The sequence below is a fragment of the Penicillium manginii genome (genome assembly GCF_028828005.1).
Source record: "Penicillium manginii strain IBT 31320 chromosome Unknown utg000004l:1.0-7231830.0:1.0-7236170.0, whole genome shotgun sequence".
Lineage (NCBI taxonomy): Eukaryota > Fungi > Ascomycota > Eurotiomycetes > Eurotiales > Aspergillaceae > Penicillium > Penicillium manginii.
The window spans coordinates 1,979,087-1,997,482 of NW_026643105.1; the positions used below are offsets into that span (position 1 = coordinate 1,979,087).

Genomic DNA, 18,396 nt, shown 5'->3' on the forward strand with positions numbered 1-18,396 from the left:
ATCACTACTACGGTGTACTCAAGTCGCACGTTTTACTTTCAACTCACTGAACTACCGGAACAGCGAGGGGCTGATTTCCAGCAAGAATCCGCCTGGTGTAAGTTTATACAGTCTCACACACTATAATAGTACTAGTACAACAATACGTGTGCTGGGATTTTGGATTTCGGGCCACTGCACAAATTACACCTCTTGAGTAGGTAGCGACGATGGCCGATGCGGTACGCTCTTCCAATGATACCCTCGATGATCCATGGATGTTCCCTCCTCTGATATAGTCTGCGCAGCCCAGTTACAATACCTCAATTCCTTCAGGAGGAGACCCTCTCAAAGTTGACGTGAATGCTCAATATGTGGGACTCGAATGGAACTACACCTACATCGTTTTCTGCGGTTTTATCGTGTGGCTGATCATTCCCGGTATCGGTCTTCTGTACAGTGGTCTAGCGCGAAGGAAATCCGCGCTGGCTTTGCTGTTCCAATCGCTCATGATTGTTGCGGTGTATGACTGTTCTTTTCGGTGCTGATCCGATACCTTGTGCTAATCTGTGGACAGAACTACATTCCAATGGATGTTTTGGGGATATTCTTTGGCATACGCCCGTGATGGCGGACCGTTCATTGGGAACTTGAAGAACTTCGGACTCAAGAATATCATGGCAGCGCCGTCTCCGGGCTCCGCTGTACTTCCGGAGATTGTATTTTGCTTTTACCAACTTTTATTCTGCGCATGCACGGTAAGAAAGAGACTAGAATCGATTATTGATATATTGCTAGGCTAATATTGACTGCTCTAGGTGATGATAGTCGTCGGCGGTGCATTCGAGCGAGGCAATATGCTCCCTTCATTGGTTTTTAGCTTCTTCTGGGCAACTGCTGTTTACTGCCCGGTCGCATACTGGACCTGGAACAGCAATGGCTGGCTTTACAAACTGCCGTCCCTAGATTTTGCAGGAGGCGGCCCCGTGCATATCGCCTCGGGCTGGTCCGCCCTTGCATATGCCCTGGTTCTGGGAAAGCGGAAGCATCTTGATGAAACGTCTCATGGAAAAGCCCACAATACTACATTGGTCTTCCTGGGGACGACGTTAATCTGGTTTGGCTGGTTTGGTTTTAATGTATGTTGCCTGCCAAAGTTCCGCTATGGATTCGTGAACTTAACTGACTGATTTCTTAGGGTGGGTCTGCTCTTAATGCGAGCGTGAGAGCTATGTTGGCGGCATTCAATACAAACACAGCAGCTTGCATGGGTGTGCTGGGATGGGTTCTGGTAGACTCTGTTAAGAACCGAGGAAAATTCTCAGTGGTGGGGGCATGCGAAGGTGCGATCGCTGGCCTGGTCGGGATCACTCCAGCTGCAGGATTTGTCTCGGTCTGGTTGGCAGCTGTCATTGGATTCTTGACCAGTATTGCATGTGCAATGCTGCAAGATCTCAATAAATGGCTTCGTATCGACGAAGGCATGGATGTCTTCAAGCTGCATGGAATTGGCGGAATGGTTGGTGCCTTTCTGACAGGCATCTTCGCGTCGCGATCGATTGCAGCCCTCGATGGAGCGACCGAGGCGGCCGGTGGTATCGACGGCAACGGAGTACAGGTCGGCAAACAGTTTGCGGAGATCTGTGCGATATCTGCTTATTCGTTTACGGTCTCGGTCTGTCTGTTGCTGGTTATGAAATGGATACCTATTCCATGCATGAGCCTGCGAGTACACGAGGAGGCGGAAATAATTGGCTTAGATCGAACGCAATTTGTCGACGAGCAGATCGGCGAACGGGCCATACTGGATGATCTCTTCGCATCTTCGTCACCCTCATCTGCAAGTGTAGTGAACGGGAATCCGGGGTTGGTTGTTGAATCCAAGGTTATTAAGGGCTAAGCGACTCAGATATATGTAGATCAAGAAATGTCAACGGCCCAAGGATCTTCGGTGAATTTTGTGGTGGGGGATGTCACTTCCTAGAAAGAGTAAAACGAAGATCGATCATAACAATTCAATGGCGGAGGCTGAAAGGTGGAGGCTTCTGTTTTAGCGACCGCCGATCCTTGAGACGCGGGAGGGACCCTGAATGACGCGAGAACAATAAAAATAAAACAAGAGCGGCGGCGTCCCACGGCTGACCCACGGGAGACTTCAGAGGCGAAGGCGAAATTGATCTGCCCAGCCTCGTCAACATACATGTATCTGGACTGGGGAGGAGAAGTTCGAAGTAACCCTTGTGTGCGTGGAGGGGTTACCTTGGTCTTTCCTTGTAACCCCCCCTCTCTCCTTGGTGTCTTTCATGACGAGGTTGGTGCGAAAAAGGAGTGGCCCCGCGATATAGATGCGGAGGTCGCCAAGAGAAGCGCGTTGGGGCCTGGACGTATCAGGATGCAGCATGGGCCAGGGTTGTCGGCCCCATCTTCCCGGGGGAGGAATGAGCTGACGTACGCCGGCGCACCAGGGCGGCCCCGAAGGCCCCCAAACCCCTGCTAGAGCTGGCTAGTGCGAGTGGCGGCGTCCCTGTGGAAGGGCGAGATCAGCGACTGGGCAAGGGTAAGCTACGATCGCACTGAGCGTGCGACATCGTGGAGAATGTCGTTGGTGACGAATGCATGGAATAGAGTTCCGGCAGCTTTTGATTTTTGACAGTCCAGTCTGGGGGTGGCTCAATAATGAACATCGAGTGAATAAGTTGTGTATGTGTGTGTGTACGGAGTACTCCGTAAAGAAGATGTGATGTGATTGTGGATATGTAGGATTGCCTTGGTTTGTACAAGTGGAAGTGGAAGAAGTGGAGGTTCTCCATCGTCAGGCAAGACCGCCAAAAATACCTGTTGTATCGTACTGTCACTGTATCGCACCTGCCACATTTAGCGTTACTTTTGATTAGATTTCCCCTACTACCAAAGTCAAACAGAGGCAAATGAGGGTCTCGCCCCCGTCACACTTCGTATTGCATTTTAGTGTCGCGTCGCCGTTCTAAGCCAAGGCCAAGACCGGCCAAAGCCTCCTGCTCCTTATCTTTCGATTCTCCTCAGTTCCTTTCCGTCGCATCGCTTTGCTCTTCTCCCCGTCACTCGTTCGTGGGGTTCCTTCTCGCTGCTCCATTCCACTCGCTTTCACCTTGTCATGCTCTACGTCTAGGTTCAAGTCCAAATGGGCAAGTGTATGTTATCATCCAGCTTTTTCATTCTGGCCAACCCCAGAAGCCCTTCCGAATCCGGCTAATCATTGATCGTGATTTTTAGGGCGTTATGGCATCGTCCTGGACGCTGGTTCGTCTGTATGTCTATCTCGATATCGATATCAACTCTGCAAATTTTCGTTCTCTCACAGATCAGTGAACTGACCTCGCAATCGCACAGGGGACCCGCGTCCACGTTTATCGGTGGCTGCGCAATTCCGTTGCGCGCAAAGATGCCGATGCGGAGGAACTCAAATCACTTCCGGAGATCGAAACTAAAGAGAAATGGGTGAAGAAGATCCATCCCGGTAAACACCGACTACAAGCCATACGTACTCGCCCGGAGCTTACCTCGCTGACTTGTCTCATTTGCGCCCAGGTGTCTCATCTTTTGCCAGTCGGCCGGAATCCATTGGATCCGACCATCTCGCCGAACTTCTAGAACATGCGAAAAGCATCATCCCCAAGGAGGATGCCAAGGACACCCCGATCTTCCTCTTAGCCACAGCGGGCATGCGACTGCTTGGAAACCTAGAACGACAGCTCCTGCTCGACCAGATTTGCAATTACGCCCGTGAAAACTCCGAATTCTTGCTTCCAGACTGCGAAGCTCATATCCAGGTCATTCCGGGAAAGACCGAAGGTTTATATGGATGGATCGCGACAAACTATCTCATGGGCACATTCGACGAACCCGAAAAGCACGACCATGGAAAGGGCCACCACACTTACGGATTTTTGGATATGGGCGGTGCCTCAGCTCAGATCGCATTTGCACCGAATGCGACGGAGACTGAAAAGCATGGAGAGGACCTCACGCTCTTGCGTATGCGCAATATCGATGGTTCAATTCAGGAGCATCAAGTCTTCATTACCTCTTGGCTAGAATTTGGTGTGAACGAAGCCCGACGTCGTTTTGTGGAGTCCTTGCAGATGCATATGGGTACTGAAGCCCAGGAACTCCCCGACCCCTGTTTACCCAGTGGGTTAAGGACCACGCTGGATGGCAAGGATATACCCTCTGAATATGATGGGGTTACTCTGCTGGGTACTGGCGAATTTGAAGGTTGTCTACGCCATACTTACCCATTGCTGGATAAGGATGCGCACTGTGCGGATCAGCCTTGCCTTCTCCATGGCACTCATGTCCCAGCTATAGACTTTGATGTCAATCACTTCATCGGAATTAGTGAATATTGGCATACGACACACGAAATTTTTGAAATGGGATACAAGGACAAAGCATATGACTTCAATACCTACCAAGAACGCGTCAAAACATTTTGTTCGCAAGACTGGGATACTATTGAGCAGGGCATTGAAAAGCACAAATGGGGCAAGAAGGTGGATCGAGAAAAGGCACACCAAGTTTGCTTTAAAGCGTCATGGATCATCAACATGCTTCATGACGGAATTGGCGTGCCCCGAGTTGGACTAGAGGATACCTACTCTACGCATAACGGTACCAAGGAGGTTCTGTCCCACGCCGACCAGAGGGGTTACCTTGACGCCTTCCAGGCAGTCAATAAGATCGACTCCACAGAAGTGAGCTGGACCCTGGGCAAAATCGTCCTGTACGCCTCTTCCCAAGTTCCAACTATCGACGAGGCCGCATTGCCTGTCGGTTTTGGTAGCAACATTCCGGGCGTCCCCGAGGATTTCCAGTACCCCAGTGTGGTTCTACTTCCTGATTCGGACAGTTTCCACAGTGAACACTGGCACGATGCCCTCTTCGATGGAGACTCGCCTCGCCGGATCCCTGGCTTCCTCTTGTTCCTGTTCATCGTCGTAATAGCGAGCTTTTTCTTGTGCGGACGCAGCCGTCGTCTGCGCATATACCATCGCGTCAATAATGTGCTACGTCGTGGTGGGCCCTCTCACCCTAATCACCCTAAGCGACGCAAGCCTTTTGGCGGAATGTTACCTTTCCTCAATCGAAGCGCCACATCTTACGAGCGTGTTCTAGAAGAAGGCGCTGAGGAGTTTGACCTGGGCTCAGCAGACTCCGACGGTAGCGACGTGGATGGCGGCCGTCCCTCCGATGCGGGTTCAGCCAATCTGCGACCTCCCAAGCGTGCTTCCAGTTGGGGTAGCGGCAGCAACACCCCCAACTTGAAATATACTCTTGACAACAGTTCATCTGGAACGATCGGCTTGGGGATCAGTGGTGGCTCGGGTGTTGCTATGGATCGTGCAGGACTGGTGGTTAGAACCGAGAGCCGCGATCATCTGGCTCCTATTGCCTTGGGGCCAACCACTAATGGACGCCGGTCCCGAGCCGGCAGTCCCACGCGCTCTCACCATCAAAAGTCACCCAGTATGACCCCTCTCGAGGATGAGTAACGTCTCCGATGCAACCCGACCCGATTTATGCTTTTTGAAGTTTTACGTGCGCCATTTTGTACTCTTGCATGGTCTTTCCACTTGGCGTCTCTTTTCCTTTTTGGCAGGTGCCACTATTTATGGACCTGCTTACCTCTCTGTTCTGTTTCAGAGCTCCGTTCTTGGGAGCTGCTGCGTGAACAGCTGATGCTTTCGATTCTTGGTACCATATTTGCCTCTGTGCTCTGGAGTATTGGTTGGTCTTCAGTGCTTTCGATCTGATCCGGGCGATTTTGATGTAATGGCGGTGTACCACTGACGTTCCGTTACAAGCTTAATGAATATAGACTAATACATTGCTAATCAAGCATTAATCTCTATTTTCTTTTTTTCGAATAAGGTAGCAGTCAATCATGCATATGGATACCAGTAGCGAGCGGGCAGACTTGATGGGCCCAAGTATGCGCGTAAATTGCTGGGCTTTGGTATCCTTTATCCTCTAAATAAGCGATCCTATAAAGCCGTGGGGTTATTGATTTAAAAATCATAGCTATTGAAATTATTAGACGTCCTGAATGCCTTGTAACCTCAATGCTTATAATGTTGTCACGTGCCTTAGGATAGTGTTCACCGCCCGACAGAACTCGTCGATATTGGAGAAACTGCGACACAGCTTGCGCCATTCATTGCAGCTTTCGTTCTTTGCGCCACCATTTCAAGGCCCATTCAAACCTCTCAACTTATGTTCACCTAATCGACGCTCGAATAATCACCCTTTCTCCCAATTGCACCTCGCTCCGAGGCACCGCCACTATGCGCTTGACCGTCGAGCTCATCCAGAACTCTCTCTCATACATTAATCCGCTCAAGGATCGCGAGCTGGATCTCCGAGGTGCGTTTGACCTTCACACACCTGCCTGAAAAGAACAGGTACTACACTTTTATACAAGGAGCGGGATTAAACAGCGCATTGCGAGACGTGTAGGTCACAAGATCCCCGTGATCGAGAACTTGGGTATCGCCAAAGTAAGTGCTTCTCTACGATATGCAGAGCTTTGAGCAGTGCAATATTTTGCTTTGAGTCATCTGTGGACTCATGTCTTTGAAGCGCGTTTGAAGCTAATAGCATGTAGGACCAAGATGCAATTGATCTCACCGATAACGACCTATCTTCCCTTGGGAACTTCCCCTTCTTCCCTCGCCTCCACACCCTTCTCCTTGCCCGCAACAGAATCAATCACATCCAGCCGACCGTCGGGCAGTCAATTCCAAGCCTACAAACCCTTGTCTTAACAGCCAACAATGTCTCCGAACTGGCAGATATCGACTCTCTCAAGACTCTGACACGCCTGACACATCTGATTCTGTTGGAGAACCCCATCACGCGGAAGGAGGTATGTCCATTCTTCCCCGCAACCTACGGCTTCAAATTGTGGCACCCCTCTAACTTCGAGTTTCAAATCAGCACTACCGCTATTGGGTCATCTGGCGAGTCCCCTCCGTACGGTTCTTGGACTACCAGAAAGTGAAGGACGTGGAGCGTGAAAAGGCAAAGGAACTATTCGGAACCACCGAGGAACCAACCCCCCTCGCTACAAAGATCATTGGCACCAAATCTCGAACCTTCGACACTTCCACCAGCACAGCCACCGGCCAGACTTCAGGCGACAAGGCTATCCGTGTCAAACTCACCGACGCAGAGAGGAAGCGCGTGGAGGACATGATCCGCAACGCGAAGAGCTTGCAAGAGATCACCCGGTTGGAGAAGGATTTAAACGAAGGACGGATACCGGGCGGAGCCCTCGGCGTAACCGACGCAGATGGCGATAAGGAGATGCAAATGTAATGGTCGCGAATTTGCATTCTCTGAACATATCCTTCTTATTTTATCCATTTTCTATGTTCTGGACTTCAACTGGATTTGGTTACGTCTCTTTCCTTCTCTGTCATGGTTATCGGGCATTCTCATTGTACTGGTCTTGATTGATCGAATCTGGGTTTCATGTGGCATTTGGGATTCGTTTTCTGGTCGTAGGTGCTTGTGTGGTCTTCTTTTCCTCCCAAACTTTGAGTACTAGCATTATTGGGCTAGATTTTCATACCCTAAAAGCGTTGTGACACCTTTATTTTCTTCTACCCTTATCCACATAGACTTCATGCGAACCTTTTGACTGGCGCCTCTCCCAGGAGAGTGGAATGGCCTTGACGGGCAAGTCCTGAGACAATGAAATGGTGCATCATGACTAGTTTGTCACCGTCACCCTACCTAGGTATCAGATTCTGTAACCCTTTCAAATTATGAAGGGCTGTATTCATTCACATTACTAGTATGTATTTACCCGTAGGATACTAGATAAGACTCATTCAAAGGACAACCAATTTTTTCTATTCTAGGGTTTGCTATCAATACTAGCACCTGAGCATCCATACTATGGATGTCAGGTGATCATCCTTCCTACGACAATTGTATGGTAACCTAAAGGTCATGCTCCTCCGATCAGACTCGGCTACTAGCAGGTGGTATGTCGCGGTGCAGTAGAGTCCCAAGTTGGAGCCTCTTAGCAAGCAAGTTGCTCCGAGTCAGTACTATATTAGTACAGGATCTACTAGTATACCATATCTAACGAGTGAACACCATTAATACTAGTAAGTACCAGGAGTATCAATCAATCGTCACCTTGAACTCAAGTTGTAAAGATCACTGGCGGTGATCTCGATCTGATAGATGGAACGACCTTTCCAATTATCTTATTCCAATGTTGGAACTTGTCGCATTTTGCATATTATCTGCGAATTTGACGAAATCATCGGTACCTAGGTATATAGTAAATCGCACAAGATAATGATCTGGGATTTACTACTAGTACTACTAGTAATTCGCGCTCGTTCCACCGACTTTTACCGTCATCGCTGCCCAACGACAGATCTACAAGTAGAGATGTGACATTCTGAATTTATAGGCTCTTTAATGAATGAAGTGTCGTCCTATGTCTCAGAAGCTGCGTGAAATTGAAAATCAAATCGGCATTTCAGGATGTAGAGACTGTACTGGGTAACCTAATTGGCCTACTTGGAAGCTACAGGGGAGTTGGCAGAGAGTTGGGGGAATAAATTGTAAATTCTAAGACAATCGGCTAGACAACAGAAACTTGAAATGTCATAAACATCAATAAGTGCAGAACAATAACAGAGAAAAATAGACCAAGAAGCAAAACGAGGCAGTTACACATTCGAGTCAGATCAACCATCCCACTTCGAGTTGCAAGCATCGCAGTTCTTCTTCGCGCCATCTAGACGGATCCAAGCAATGTAAGGCTCGGAATTAAATAGACCAGCGTACCCACTCTCTCGGGCATCAGGGTGAGTCTCATAGTATACATCAGCCACCCGTCTAGCCATATCTGCCATGGCAAGTGAGGGAGAACCACAACCATTAATACCAATCGCTAGTTTGTTAACATGAACCTGTAACTGGACTATAATAATAGCAGCTTCATTTCCACCTACAGTACCACTTATAATATTGCCGCGCAATCTGTTAGCAACTTCTTTTAGACGTTCAATACGCTCTCCAAAGCAAGTCGGAATATAGCAACCGATGGCACGGGCCTCCTCCTCGCCAGTACTCTTCAATAAAGCTAGTACCTCTGGAAATCCGTCCAAAAAAATTCCCGCAACCTCTTGGGGACCGGAAACAACTTCCCAAGCGCGATGAGAAAGCTCGAGAACAAGGTAGCTCTGCAGGTCGGCGAACTGGCTATCTGAATCAAGACTCGGAGACATGGTGTATGTGTATAAGTACTAGTACTATCTTGGCAGGTGTATGTATGTGAATTTGTATCAATACCTAGTAGGTATGTATGTATGGTGTGTGAGGGTGACTAGTTTTTGTTATCTGGGAAATACTTGCGCTCTTATAGACGGCTGGTAAAAGTATGTGAAGTTCTAATTGGTGACTTTAACAAGAAAACCATTGTGACCTTTATTCAAGTAGGAGAATGGTTGACTGAGACAATGGTACTACTTTGATCTTTGTTCAAGCCTGAGACTCGAGTTCACACAAAGATGATGACCTTTGTTGAGAGACTCCAAGGCTTACTGGCGACGTCGTGGAATTTAATTACGACTAGTCGCAGTACTATGTACTTCGTAGTAGCCCTTTGACTAGGGCAGCGGTAATTGAAACCCCCACAGATCTAGATAAACATGGTGTCGTATAGTATTCATTACTAAGGAGAGGCCAGTCCATGTTAACATGTTACATTTTAGACAGGCTTTTTATCCTAGCCCATTCAAGTTTTAGTCACGTTATAATCATCAGAAATCAATTTGGAAGAGCAAGATATTAGTAGAGTATAGAAGGTATTAAGGCCAAGATGAGGGTGTTTGGGGGTTGTTTACTACTCGTACTAGGGACTCTATTCATCAGAATTTTGGGACTTAGGGGTATGCGAATTTTGGAAGTTATATTCAGTAAGTAAGCCCCTTCCTTCCCTCGGTAATACCTGGGTACTAATTAACTTCAAGTTGAATAGTACACTTGCAACGCCTCCAGGGCTATCAGGTTCCAAGGTTCCTACTACCCAGGTGATTCTGATAGGGGCCCGGGGGTGATCACATACCAGCTTGAACTAGTACCGACTTCCAAGTCAAGGGTGTCCACTTACTATCACCCTCCAGGGCTTTAAATACTATATTGAAGCGCCCAGGCGTGATACATCCCCACCCAGGTCACGGTGATCATTTGGTTCTTTGGCCGCTTAGAAAACACTGGCAATGATCATACCTAGACCACGGGTATTTATTCGCTGATGCCCATGGACCCACATTGGATCACCTGGGCAGGCCTATTGCATAGAGTTAAGGACTCGTATGAATTCATCTGGACATATCACCGGAGTTGGAAAGCCGGCTTTCTCCGCCAGCAGGACGCTTTGACCCTCCTAGCGCGGCAGCAATGGGCATTGGGACAGTGCAAGCGCTGATCAAAACCAAATACGGCGATGAGATATCGGTATTTAATGTCGAACTAGCCTCATATCGCCTGATCAATGTATTTTCTCCAGCCACGCTCGCCTAATAGATTAATCTGGAAGCAATTGAGGCTGGCGTTGCCAAGGAAAATGGAGGGAGAAGGCTTGCAGATCGACTAGGGTATCTCGTCTCCACCACACCAAATCCCGAATATTGCATGGCGAGTCGACCTACCTTAATTTCTCATCGCGGCCATATTTTCATGGGCGTTCCCCCGTTCCTCGAATTCTGCAGTTGAAACCCAATTCCCCACTGAACACATTGAACACAAGCACAGAAACCGGTCCTGATCTGTCCCGCGTACTCCGCTCATGCAGACAATCCAAACAAAGCAGACCTATGATTCGTGGCGTGAAGATCATTGCTGGGTTTGGATTGCACATCGAGACATCGAGCGCATTAGGCGCCCCTGGAGATCCGCGGCAGGGGTGGTGCGATTTTCGGATTTTCTAACGCCCCTCAGTGCAGTGCGATCGTAAGGCTAGGGCGCGCAGATTGCTAGACCAGATACAGTACCTTCTCCGCTGCTCCCTTGCAAGGTTTTCCTAATGAGACAGGAGGTTGCCTTCTTGAAACCCCCAGACTCGAGTCCGGGACCAAATTCCCTGATGTTACAGGACTGTCGCGGTGTTCTCGCCGCGCGGAATGAGAGTCCACTTCCCCGATGAACTCAAAAGGAAGATAGCAGAAATATGGTAGAGCAAGCATGTAAGATCTGATCCCAAATTGAAATTGGTCTCTAGTCCACAGACCTTTTACTGAACCAATTTTTGGTTCTCTGCTCGACTGGGTCTTCGGTGGATCCGTCTGGGGGTTTCTCCACGAGACATTACATACATAGAAGGTCCAAAATATGCACGGAGAACGCTGTACGGAGGGCGTATGGAGTACGGAGCAATTAGCTCAGCATATGCAAGGTTCAATGGTCCAACGCCAATTTATAGGCTTCTCTGGTTCCAGAAAAACCTTCACGGATGGCTTGACATCTTGGGACCCGTGGAACCTTTCCGCCTCACGTAATTGACAGCTGAGGGTTACCTCCCCTAAGTTATATTAAACCGCGCCTCTTTCCCTCCTCGCGTCGGTTACCTCACGGCCCCTCTCAATTGTGGATGGCCTGTCTCGTCCGATGAGCCAGCAGTATGGCTGACCAAACGATCACGCCGGCCATGCCGCCGCCGGCTGGCCAGACTTCCAATTTTATCAACCCGGATTACGCCTCAACGAAGTTCATTGCTGTGAATTCCGTCTTCCTGCCTTTGGCCTTGATTGCTCTCATTGTCCGAACATGGACTCGACTCTTTGTGGTGCGCAGTTTCCGCTGGGATGATTGTGCGTATCTAACATTTCAACTGCGTGAGATTGGTCTCTAATATGCGCGGTCAGACTTAATGCTTACAGCTCTTGTATGCCGCCGCCATGACCTTGATTACTACAAGGCAATCCGCCGTGACAAACAAGGGTCTTTACTGATGCCTTACTATAGATGCTGTCTTGTGCGCTTACTGGTGTGACAATGGATAGTAAGTTCTCCGTTGAAGATATTGTTCCAGCAACACATTGCTGACTTGATATCAGTGCTGAATTGGGGCCTGGGAAAACACATGTGGGACGTCCCTTTAAGCCACCTGACACCCCAATTTATGAAGGTTAGTGAAGTCCTCGGCCATTGGAAAATCAGCGATCCTATACTAATGAAATGCGATGACAATAGCTCAATGTGATCGCAGCCATTTTATACTGCGCTGCCACAGGCTTCACAAAATGCTCGGTCCTCATATTCTATCTTCGCATCTTCCCTAGTCGAAGCTTCCACATCGCTGTGTGGTCAATTGTGTTCATCGCGGCCGGCTACAGTCTGGCCAGCATTCTCGCCAACATCCTCAGTTGCACCCCTGTCGCCAAGGCCTGGGATCTAAGTATAACATCTGGGCATTGCATGAATCGACCAGTATTTTACTTCGCCAACGCCGGACTGGGTATCTTCACGGATTTCGCAACTGTCATTGTCCCAATGTATGTGGTGTCGGATGAAGTCATTGACCAGGGAGGATGAAATACTAATACATAATCTATCTAGTCCATGGCTACGCCGATTACAGATGCCGAGTCGGCAGAAGATTGCCGTTGGTGTCATTCTCGCGATGGGTTGCTTGTGAGTGACATTCTTCACATCTTACATTCCGAGTCATCCTATTAACGAGTATAACTACAGTGTCGGTATCGTCAGTTGCATCCGCCTCGTCACACTTTATAAGCTCCTCAAAAGCCCAGATCTGACTTGTGAGACACACCTTCGACTATCGTTATTCTTGACTTGTTACTGACTCTATGCGGTCCTACAGGGGTTACGACAGATGCGCTTATGTGGTGCACGATTGAACTAAATTTAGGAATATTCGGTGGCTGTATCACGGCCATTCGGCCATTCATTCGAAGGTATTTCCCCCGACTGCTGGGCCTTTCCTCTGGAGGCGGATATGGTTCATCGCGACCTCGCAAGTATGGTCACCCCCTTGCCTCGATTCCTCGGAGCGACCGTCCAGATTTTACGAATGGCGAGAATCAATACTCAGCAACCCTTACCACCCACGGGGCTCACGAAAATGGTAGCGAGGAACACATCCTAGTATCGACGCCGCGTTCCGCAAGACATAACAAGGAGGTGGAGGCAGCTCTCGAGATCGTGCATACAGTCGAGTTCGACGTGGAAAATTCATCCAGCTCTGCACGATGAGTCCAAAGAGGAACTGCTGGGGACCCCAATTACTCTATTCCTCAAATGGATCCAGAAGATGTACATTATATACTTATATTGACGATCAACAAATAATACCCCCTATCAGGACCAACTAGCAGACCTCAATAAATGGACATTGAAAGAGTGGAACCTGTAGTAATTTCATTGGCCAGGAAAACCCCCCTGGCAAACATGATTCATGGATTTCGCTTACCGAAGATATACCGCCAGGAACCTGTTCAAACAAATTGACTTTCTGCATGGCTAGCCGCAGTTTTGAGTTTTATGCACCAAATTCACGTGTCGGTAGGTGTTTATCGCAATTTCCGTGGCCTTGTTCCACCACTCAATGCACTAAGTGGATTGTCCCCACAGACCAATTCATCCGTTCCAAATCAGCGCCGGAATTAAACCGGGTAATCGGAGCTAGACAGCGTCGTGCTGTAGAGGACAGGCGAAACTGCCTATTCGAGTAAGGGTCGGCCATTGCGAGAGAAACCCCGTGGCTGCCGAACCGTTGTATTTTTCCCCATGGCACACATCTTGTTGTTCACAACAATATCGTTTGTCTAGCCCATCATGCGCATAGGTTCTGTTGCTCTATCCCTAGCGGGTGGCCTTGCTACAGTCGCGGCCAACTCGACACCGTCGGTCAGCGCAGGTTGCCGTGCCTTGACGAAGCCCCTTGGAGATTCGGTTTTCTCTCGGAACACCGAGGTCTACAAGTATGAAGCAAAGAACTTCTGGTCCAATACCGAGATCTTATCTCCAGGATGCGTCTTTCGTCCGCAATCTACCGAGCAACTCGCTGAAGGATTGGAGGCGCTTGTTCAAGCCAATGGCGAGTTTGCTGTGCGTGGTGGCGGCCACATGGGTATCAAGGTTTGTCCCCACGCCCAAGAGCTCTGGTCTCAGTTAGCATGAGGTGCGGCTGCTAACTGTTTTTAGGGCGCAAATAACATTGATGGGGGAGTGCTTGTGGTCATGTCGAATCTCACCACTCTGCAATTGAACGCCGATCAGTCCATCGTCTCGGTTGGCCCCGCATACAGGTAGGACATTCATATTGCTTCTCCACAATGAAGACCATGGCTGATTTTGTGCTAGATGGCAGGACGTTTATGCTTTCCTCGCTAAACACGACCTGACAGCCGCAGGTGGTCGTCTCGGCCCTGTCGGTGTTCCTGGCCTGCTTCTCGCCGGAGGCGTCAACTTCTACGGCAACCAGGTCGGCTTTGGATGTGACACAGTCGTGAACTACGAGGTCGTTCTGGCCGATGGTTCTGTCGTGCAAGCAAACAAGTCAAGTAACGCCGATCTCTTCTGGGCCTTGAAGGGCGGTAGCAGCAACTTCGGTCTGGTCACCCGCTTCGATATTGAGACGATTAAATCACGTAAGGTCTGGGCCGGTGCTCACACTGTCGCGGCTCAATATGTCGATCGCTTCCTGGCTGTAAGTCGCCCATCATTCAATAGTTACGCTCTCTTCTAACAATATACCAGGCCGCTGCGACATACGCTTCCAACATCTCCGACCCAAAGACTCACATCGTCCCTGCTCTCGTGCCCGGTGACTCGACCCTGGCCTCGGTAATCCTCTTTTATGACAGCGAGACCGAAAGCTACCCCGATATTTTCAAGCCCTTCACCGATATCCCGTCTGTGAGCAGCACGGTCGGCTTTAAGACTGTTGCTGAGTTTGCAGCCGAGACTGGGGAGATGGTCGTGGAAGGTATCAAGTAAGACTAGAACCTCAGTATTTCTGCACAAAGAATTTGGCTAATCATACACACTGTAGTGATGTTTTCGTTGCTGGAACCGTGACGGGTGCCTCCTATAAGGAACTTCATCAGGGCATCAGCATTATCAACACCACTTTCTTCAACCAACTTCCTAAGCTGTACAAGCAGATTCCCACCGCCAATCTCTCCACGATTCAGCTGGATTGGCAGCCCATTGGTGCCGACTGGATCAAGGCATCTGAGGCCAATGGTGGAAATGCGCTCGGTCTGGATTCCTCCAAAATTTACCTCTGCTATGCCGAGGTTGTCGAGTGGATCGGATCAGCATACGACGATATCGTTGCTAAGTGGGTGGAGGAAACCACTTATGCGATCAACAATGCTACCCAGAAGGCTGGTCTCTATGACCCCTTCAACTATATGGGTGACGCTGCTGGATTCCAGTCGATCTTCCCTGGATATGGTGCGAAGAACCACCAGAAGCTGATCTCGATCGCGCAAAAGTACGATCCGCACGGTGTCTTCCAGAACTTGATGCCCGGAGGATTCAAGATTTATTGATAGTCGCATTGAATGCCCAGGTCCTAGGAAGTGGACCCCCACCAGCACAGCCACTTGCACAGCCAAGGCACACACGCCCACTTTTCTATGGCCACAATATTGTGGCGTGTGATATCCACTAAATAATAATAGCCACATTTCGGGAAATTCAATTTTAGCAGCACAAATATCCCTCAGTCAAGAGAATGTCGCGTGTTGAAGAAAAGCGTTGCGGATAATAAGGATTTCGACCCAAACCCGCGGAGGCGGATGGTCCCACAGCCGTGCTCAAATCAGTCAAAAGCTATTTTTGGCAAAAGAACTTGGACAGCTTTGAACGTGAAAATATCTTTCAGGCTTTCACTTGCAAAATAGAAAACAACCATAGACAATCATATCATGTTCTCTAGCACTGAAATATCACTCTTCATACTTAGGTACCTGTATTTTTGTCATCGGTAGGCGAGCGTGAGTATAGTACTACTAGTAGTTTTGTTGAAAAGACACCGTTGAATATAATCAAATTGGCTACGAATGACGTGAGAAAGGAGGGGCCAGTATCTAATCTGGAGCACATTCACCGGCTATGTCCGAGGTGATGGAGAAGATATGTCGGACTGGCGTTCTCCTTCTCTACTGGCCAGCCCTACAACCATGGGGGCCGCTTCATTAAGCGGGCTAGCCAATGAGCGAAGATGATCGATCTAGAACGCCGGTCAGACCTTTCTTCGCAACTACAGCCCTGTTTGGATCTTGAACACTGTCCAAATCCAGGTTCAATGTTGATACATAGCCCGGTCAATTCTCAGCTGAAGCTAATTCTTCAACATGACTCTCCCCTCAAAGCTTCATTGTCAAATATTCAGCCACGGCTATCTCTTCAATTCAATAGAAGGATGTGGAGACCCGACAGGAACCCATAGAATCTGCCCCGGGTCTAAACGCCTAGCCTTCGAAAGAGGATTGGTATCTACCTCTTCCTTTTATCCTCTCATTTGAAGAGAGGCCAAATATTTTCAGTCTCCAGGGCTCCGGATGTTAAGTGGTCAAAATGTCCACTTCAAGGGTTATCAGTCAGGCATGTGGAGAATGCCGGACACGCAAAATCAAGGTCCGCTCCTCTTCATCTCCAGATCTATCGATACTTGGTTGCTAATTCGTTTATTTTACGGAAAGTGTGATCTCCAGCAGCCTTCCTGCACTCGATGCATTAAATCGGGTCGTCAATGCCCCGGATATCGAGACCAGCTGGCCCTCCGGTTTCGAGATGAAAGTCAGATAGTCGCCCAGCGAACGAAAGCCACAAATCACTCTTCGCCATCGGTCGGTCGCCGTACACAAAGATCACTCATGGAGGAATCGTTTGAAAAGACTCTGGCGACAAACAAACTCGCTCAGAGAGGCGAATTATTCTTGTTACCCATCGGTATATTTATGGTGGATGTCCAAGACAGAGCGACGTGTTATTTTTTCGAAGTATTTGACTGGGTCGGTGCTTCCGCTTTGGTTGAAGGCTCATTTAATTATAAGGTAGACTCTTCGAACGCACCATTGGGTGAGCAAGCTTTGTTGGCCGGCATTACAGCCGTTGGGAAGGCGTCGCTTGCCAATCTTCACCAGTCAAATACTTTGAGAGAATCAGCGAGCGATGATTATGTTACAACACTCAACCTAGTTAGCACGGCCATACGTGATACTGAACAAATAAAGGAAGATTCGACCTTGATTGCGATTTTCTTGTTGTCCATTTTCGAGGTGAGCTCATTATTAAGCTGAGATCAAACGAGAGCACAGTGCTAAAAACGAGAATACAGATGATCGTTGGCCAGGAAAGAAAATCTATCGAGGACTGTTTAAACCATATTATTGGTGCTTCGAATCTCTTGGAATCACGGGAACGCGATAGTCTTTCAAAAACATCCTCGCCTGAAATGTTCTACTGTCTAAGAAATGCAATTGTAATGGCCCGTTTCACCTTTAGAAAAGGCCATTGGCGAAGCTAATTCAAGCGCTCAGGTTACCTGCTGTATCTGTCGCAAATTACCCATACCGCCGGTGATACTCAAATTTTCCAACCAGATAGCATCAACCACCCGTGATCCTCATAGTGCTGCCTTGCGTGACCTCACAGCAATAAGCGCCAATTTGGCAAGCGTTCGCCAAAAGATTGACATCGGGGAAATGGCTGACTTGCAAAGCACTTTGCGCGACTTAAATTCCATTGAATCTGAGCTCGAAGAATGGATTAGCAACATTTCCCCAAGTTGCCACTATGACTCCGTCTCGACGCCAACGTCATTTCAGATATCGCCTCGCCATACACTCCGCCCATACAGATCATACTCTTACAAATATTCGAAGTTCTGGGTGGCAAATATGTGGAACGAATATCGCATCACAAAGTTTCAAATTTCGGATATGATTTTAACACACTTACGTCCTCAAGCGACGCTTACTGATGACTCTCCCGGCTATAAGGATGCTAGAGCACAATGTTTAAGGGCTCGAAGCCAGATGGCACAAATCTCTGAAGACATATGCTGCAGTGTTCCATATATTCTCGGCCTACTTAATCAGGAGCACCGTGACTCTCCGCATCTTGAACCAGCCGTAAGAGATTCTCATGGTGCTTTTGTCCTCCTCTGGCCTCTGACGGTCGCAGCACTTGCGCAACTATACCCATCTCCCACCTCCGACTTTGTGTTCGACTGTTTGGATCTCATCTCCAATGTCATGGGTATTCAGCAAGCCACTGCTTTTCGAAATCTGGTTATCTCTTCTTCTGCGCAATATACTTGGGTTGGCAATATTTGACTGCCTGGCATACTACTACTAGAAGTGCTACTAGTAC

General features: G+C 48.6%; 7 protein-coding genes across 7 annotated transcripts; 6 read left to right on the plus strand and 1 right to left on the minus strand.

Annotated features, from left to right (window-relative positions):
• Nucleotides 1–209: 209 nt before the first annotated feature.
• On the plus strand, nt 210–1,879 carry N7533_004453 (ammonium transporter; the record flags this gene model as incomplete). Its single annotated transcript, XM_057101103.1, has 5 exons — nt 210–221; nt 279–502; nt 557–737; nt 798–1,118; nt 1,178–1,879. 5 exons carry the CDS (start codon nt 210–212, stop codon nt 1,877–1,879), a joined length of 1,440 nt encoding a protein of 479 aa, XP_056960733.1.
• Nucleotides 1,880–3,139: 1,260 nt separating this feature from the next.
• N7533_004454 (putative nucleoside diphosphatase (Ynd1)) lies at nt 3,140–5,510 on the plus strand (the record flags this gene model as incomplete). Its single annotated transcript, XM_057101104.1, has 4 exons — nt 3,140–3,149; nt 3,232–3,266; nt 3,349–3,475; nt 3,547–5,510. The coding sequence occupies 4 exons, from the start codon at nt 3,140–3,142 to the stop codon at nt 5,508–5,510; spliced, it is 2,136 nt and encodes a 711-aa protein (XP_056960734.1).
• Nucleotides 5,511–6,302: 792 nt separating this feature from the next.
• Nucleotides 6,303–7,335, plus strand: lea1 (U2 snRNP complex subunit LEA1; the record flags this gene model as incomplete). Its single annotated transcript, XM_057101105.1, has 4 exons — nt 6,303–6,381; nt 6,475–6,515; nt 6,623–6,883; nt 6,955–7,335. 4 exons carry the CDS (start codon nt 6,303–6,305, stop codon nt 7,333–7,335), a joined length of 762 nt encoding a protein of 253 aa, XP_056960735.1.
• Nucleotides 7,336–8,729: 1,394 nt separating this feature from the next.
• Nucleotides 8,730–9,272, minus strand: N7533_004456 (uncharacterized protein; the record flags this gene model as incomplete). Its single annotated transcript, XM_057101106.1, has 2 exons — nt 8,730–8,960; nt 8,997–9,272. 2 exons carry the CDS (start codon nt 9,270–9,272, stop codon nt 8,730–8,732), a joined length of 507 nt encoding a protein of 168 aa, XP_056960736.1.
• Nucleotides 9,273–11,665: 2,393 nt separating this feature from the next.
• On the plus strand, nt 11,666–13,260 carry N7533_004457 (uncharacterized protein; the record flags this gene model as incomplete). Its single annotated transcript, XM_057101107.1, has 8 exons — nt 11,666–11,855; nt 11,925–11,929; nt 12,010–12,046; nt 12,102–12,172; nt 12,238–12,539; nt 12,604–12,678; nt 12,739–12,806; nt 12,869–13,260. 8 exons carry the CDS (start codon nt 11,666–11,668, stop codon nt 13,258–13,260), a joined length of 1,140 nt encoding a protein of 379 aa, XP_056960737.1.
• Nucleotides 13,261–13,842: 582 nt separating this feature from the next.
• On the plus strand, nt 13,843–15,566 carry N7533_004458 (FAD-binding oxidoreductase; the record flags this gene model as incomplete). The annotated part of the gene is made up of 5 exons (XM_057101108.1): nt 13,843–14,145; nt 14,212–14,315; nt 14,371–14,716; nt 14,767–15,002; nt 15,062–15,566. 5 exons carry the CDS (start codon nt 13,843–13,845, stop codon nt 15,564–15,566), a joined length of 1,494 nt encoding a protein of 497 aa, XP_056960738.1.
• Nucleotides 15,567–17,921: 2,355 nt separating this feature from the next.
• N7533_004459 (uncharacterized protein) lies at nt 17,922–18,359 on the plus strand (the record flags this gene model as incomplete). The annotated part of the gene is made up of 1 exon (XM_057101109.1): nt 17,922–18,359. One exon carries the CDS (start codon nt 17,922–17,924, stop codon nt 18,357–18,359), a length of 438 nt encoding a protein of 145 aa, XP_056960739.1.
• Nucleotides 18,360–18,396: the final 37 nt, after the last annotated feature.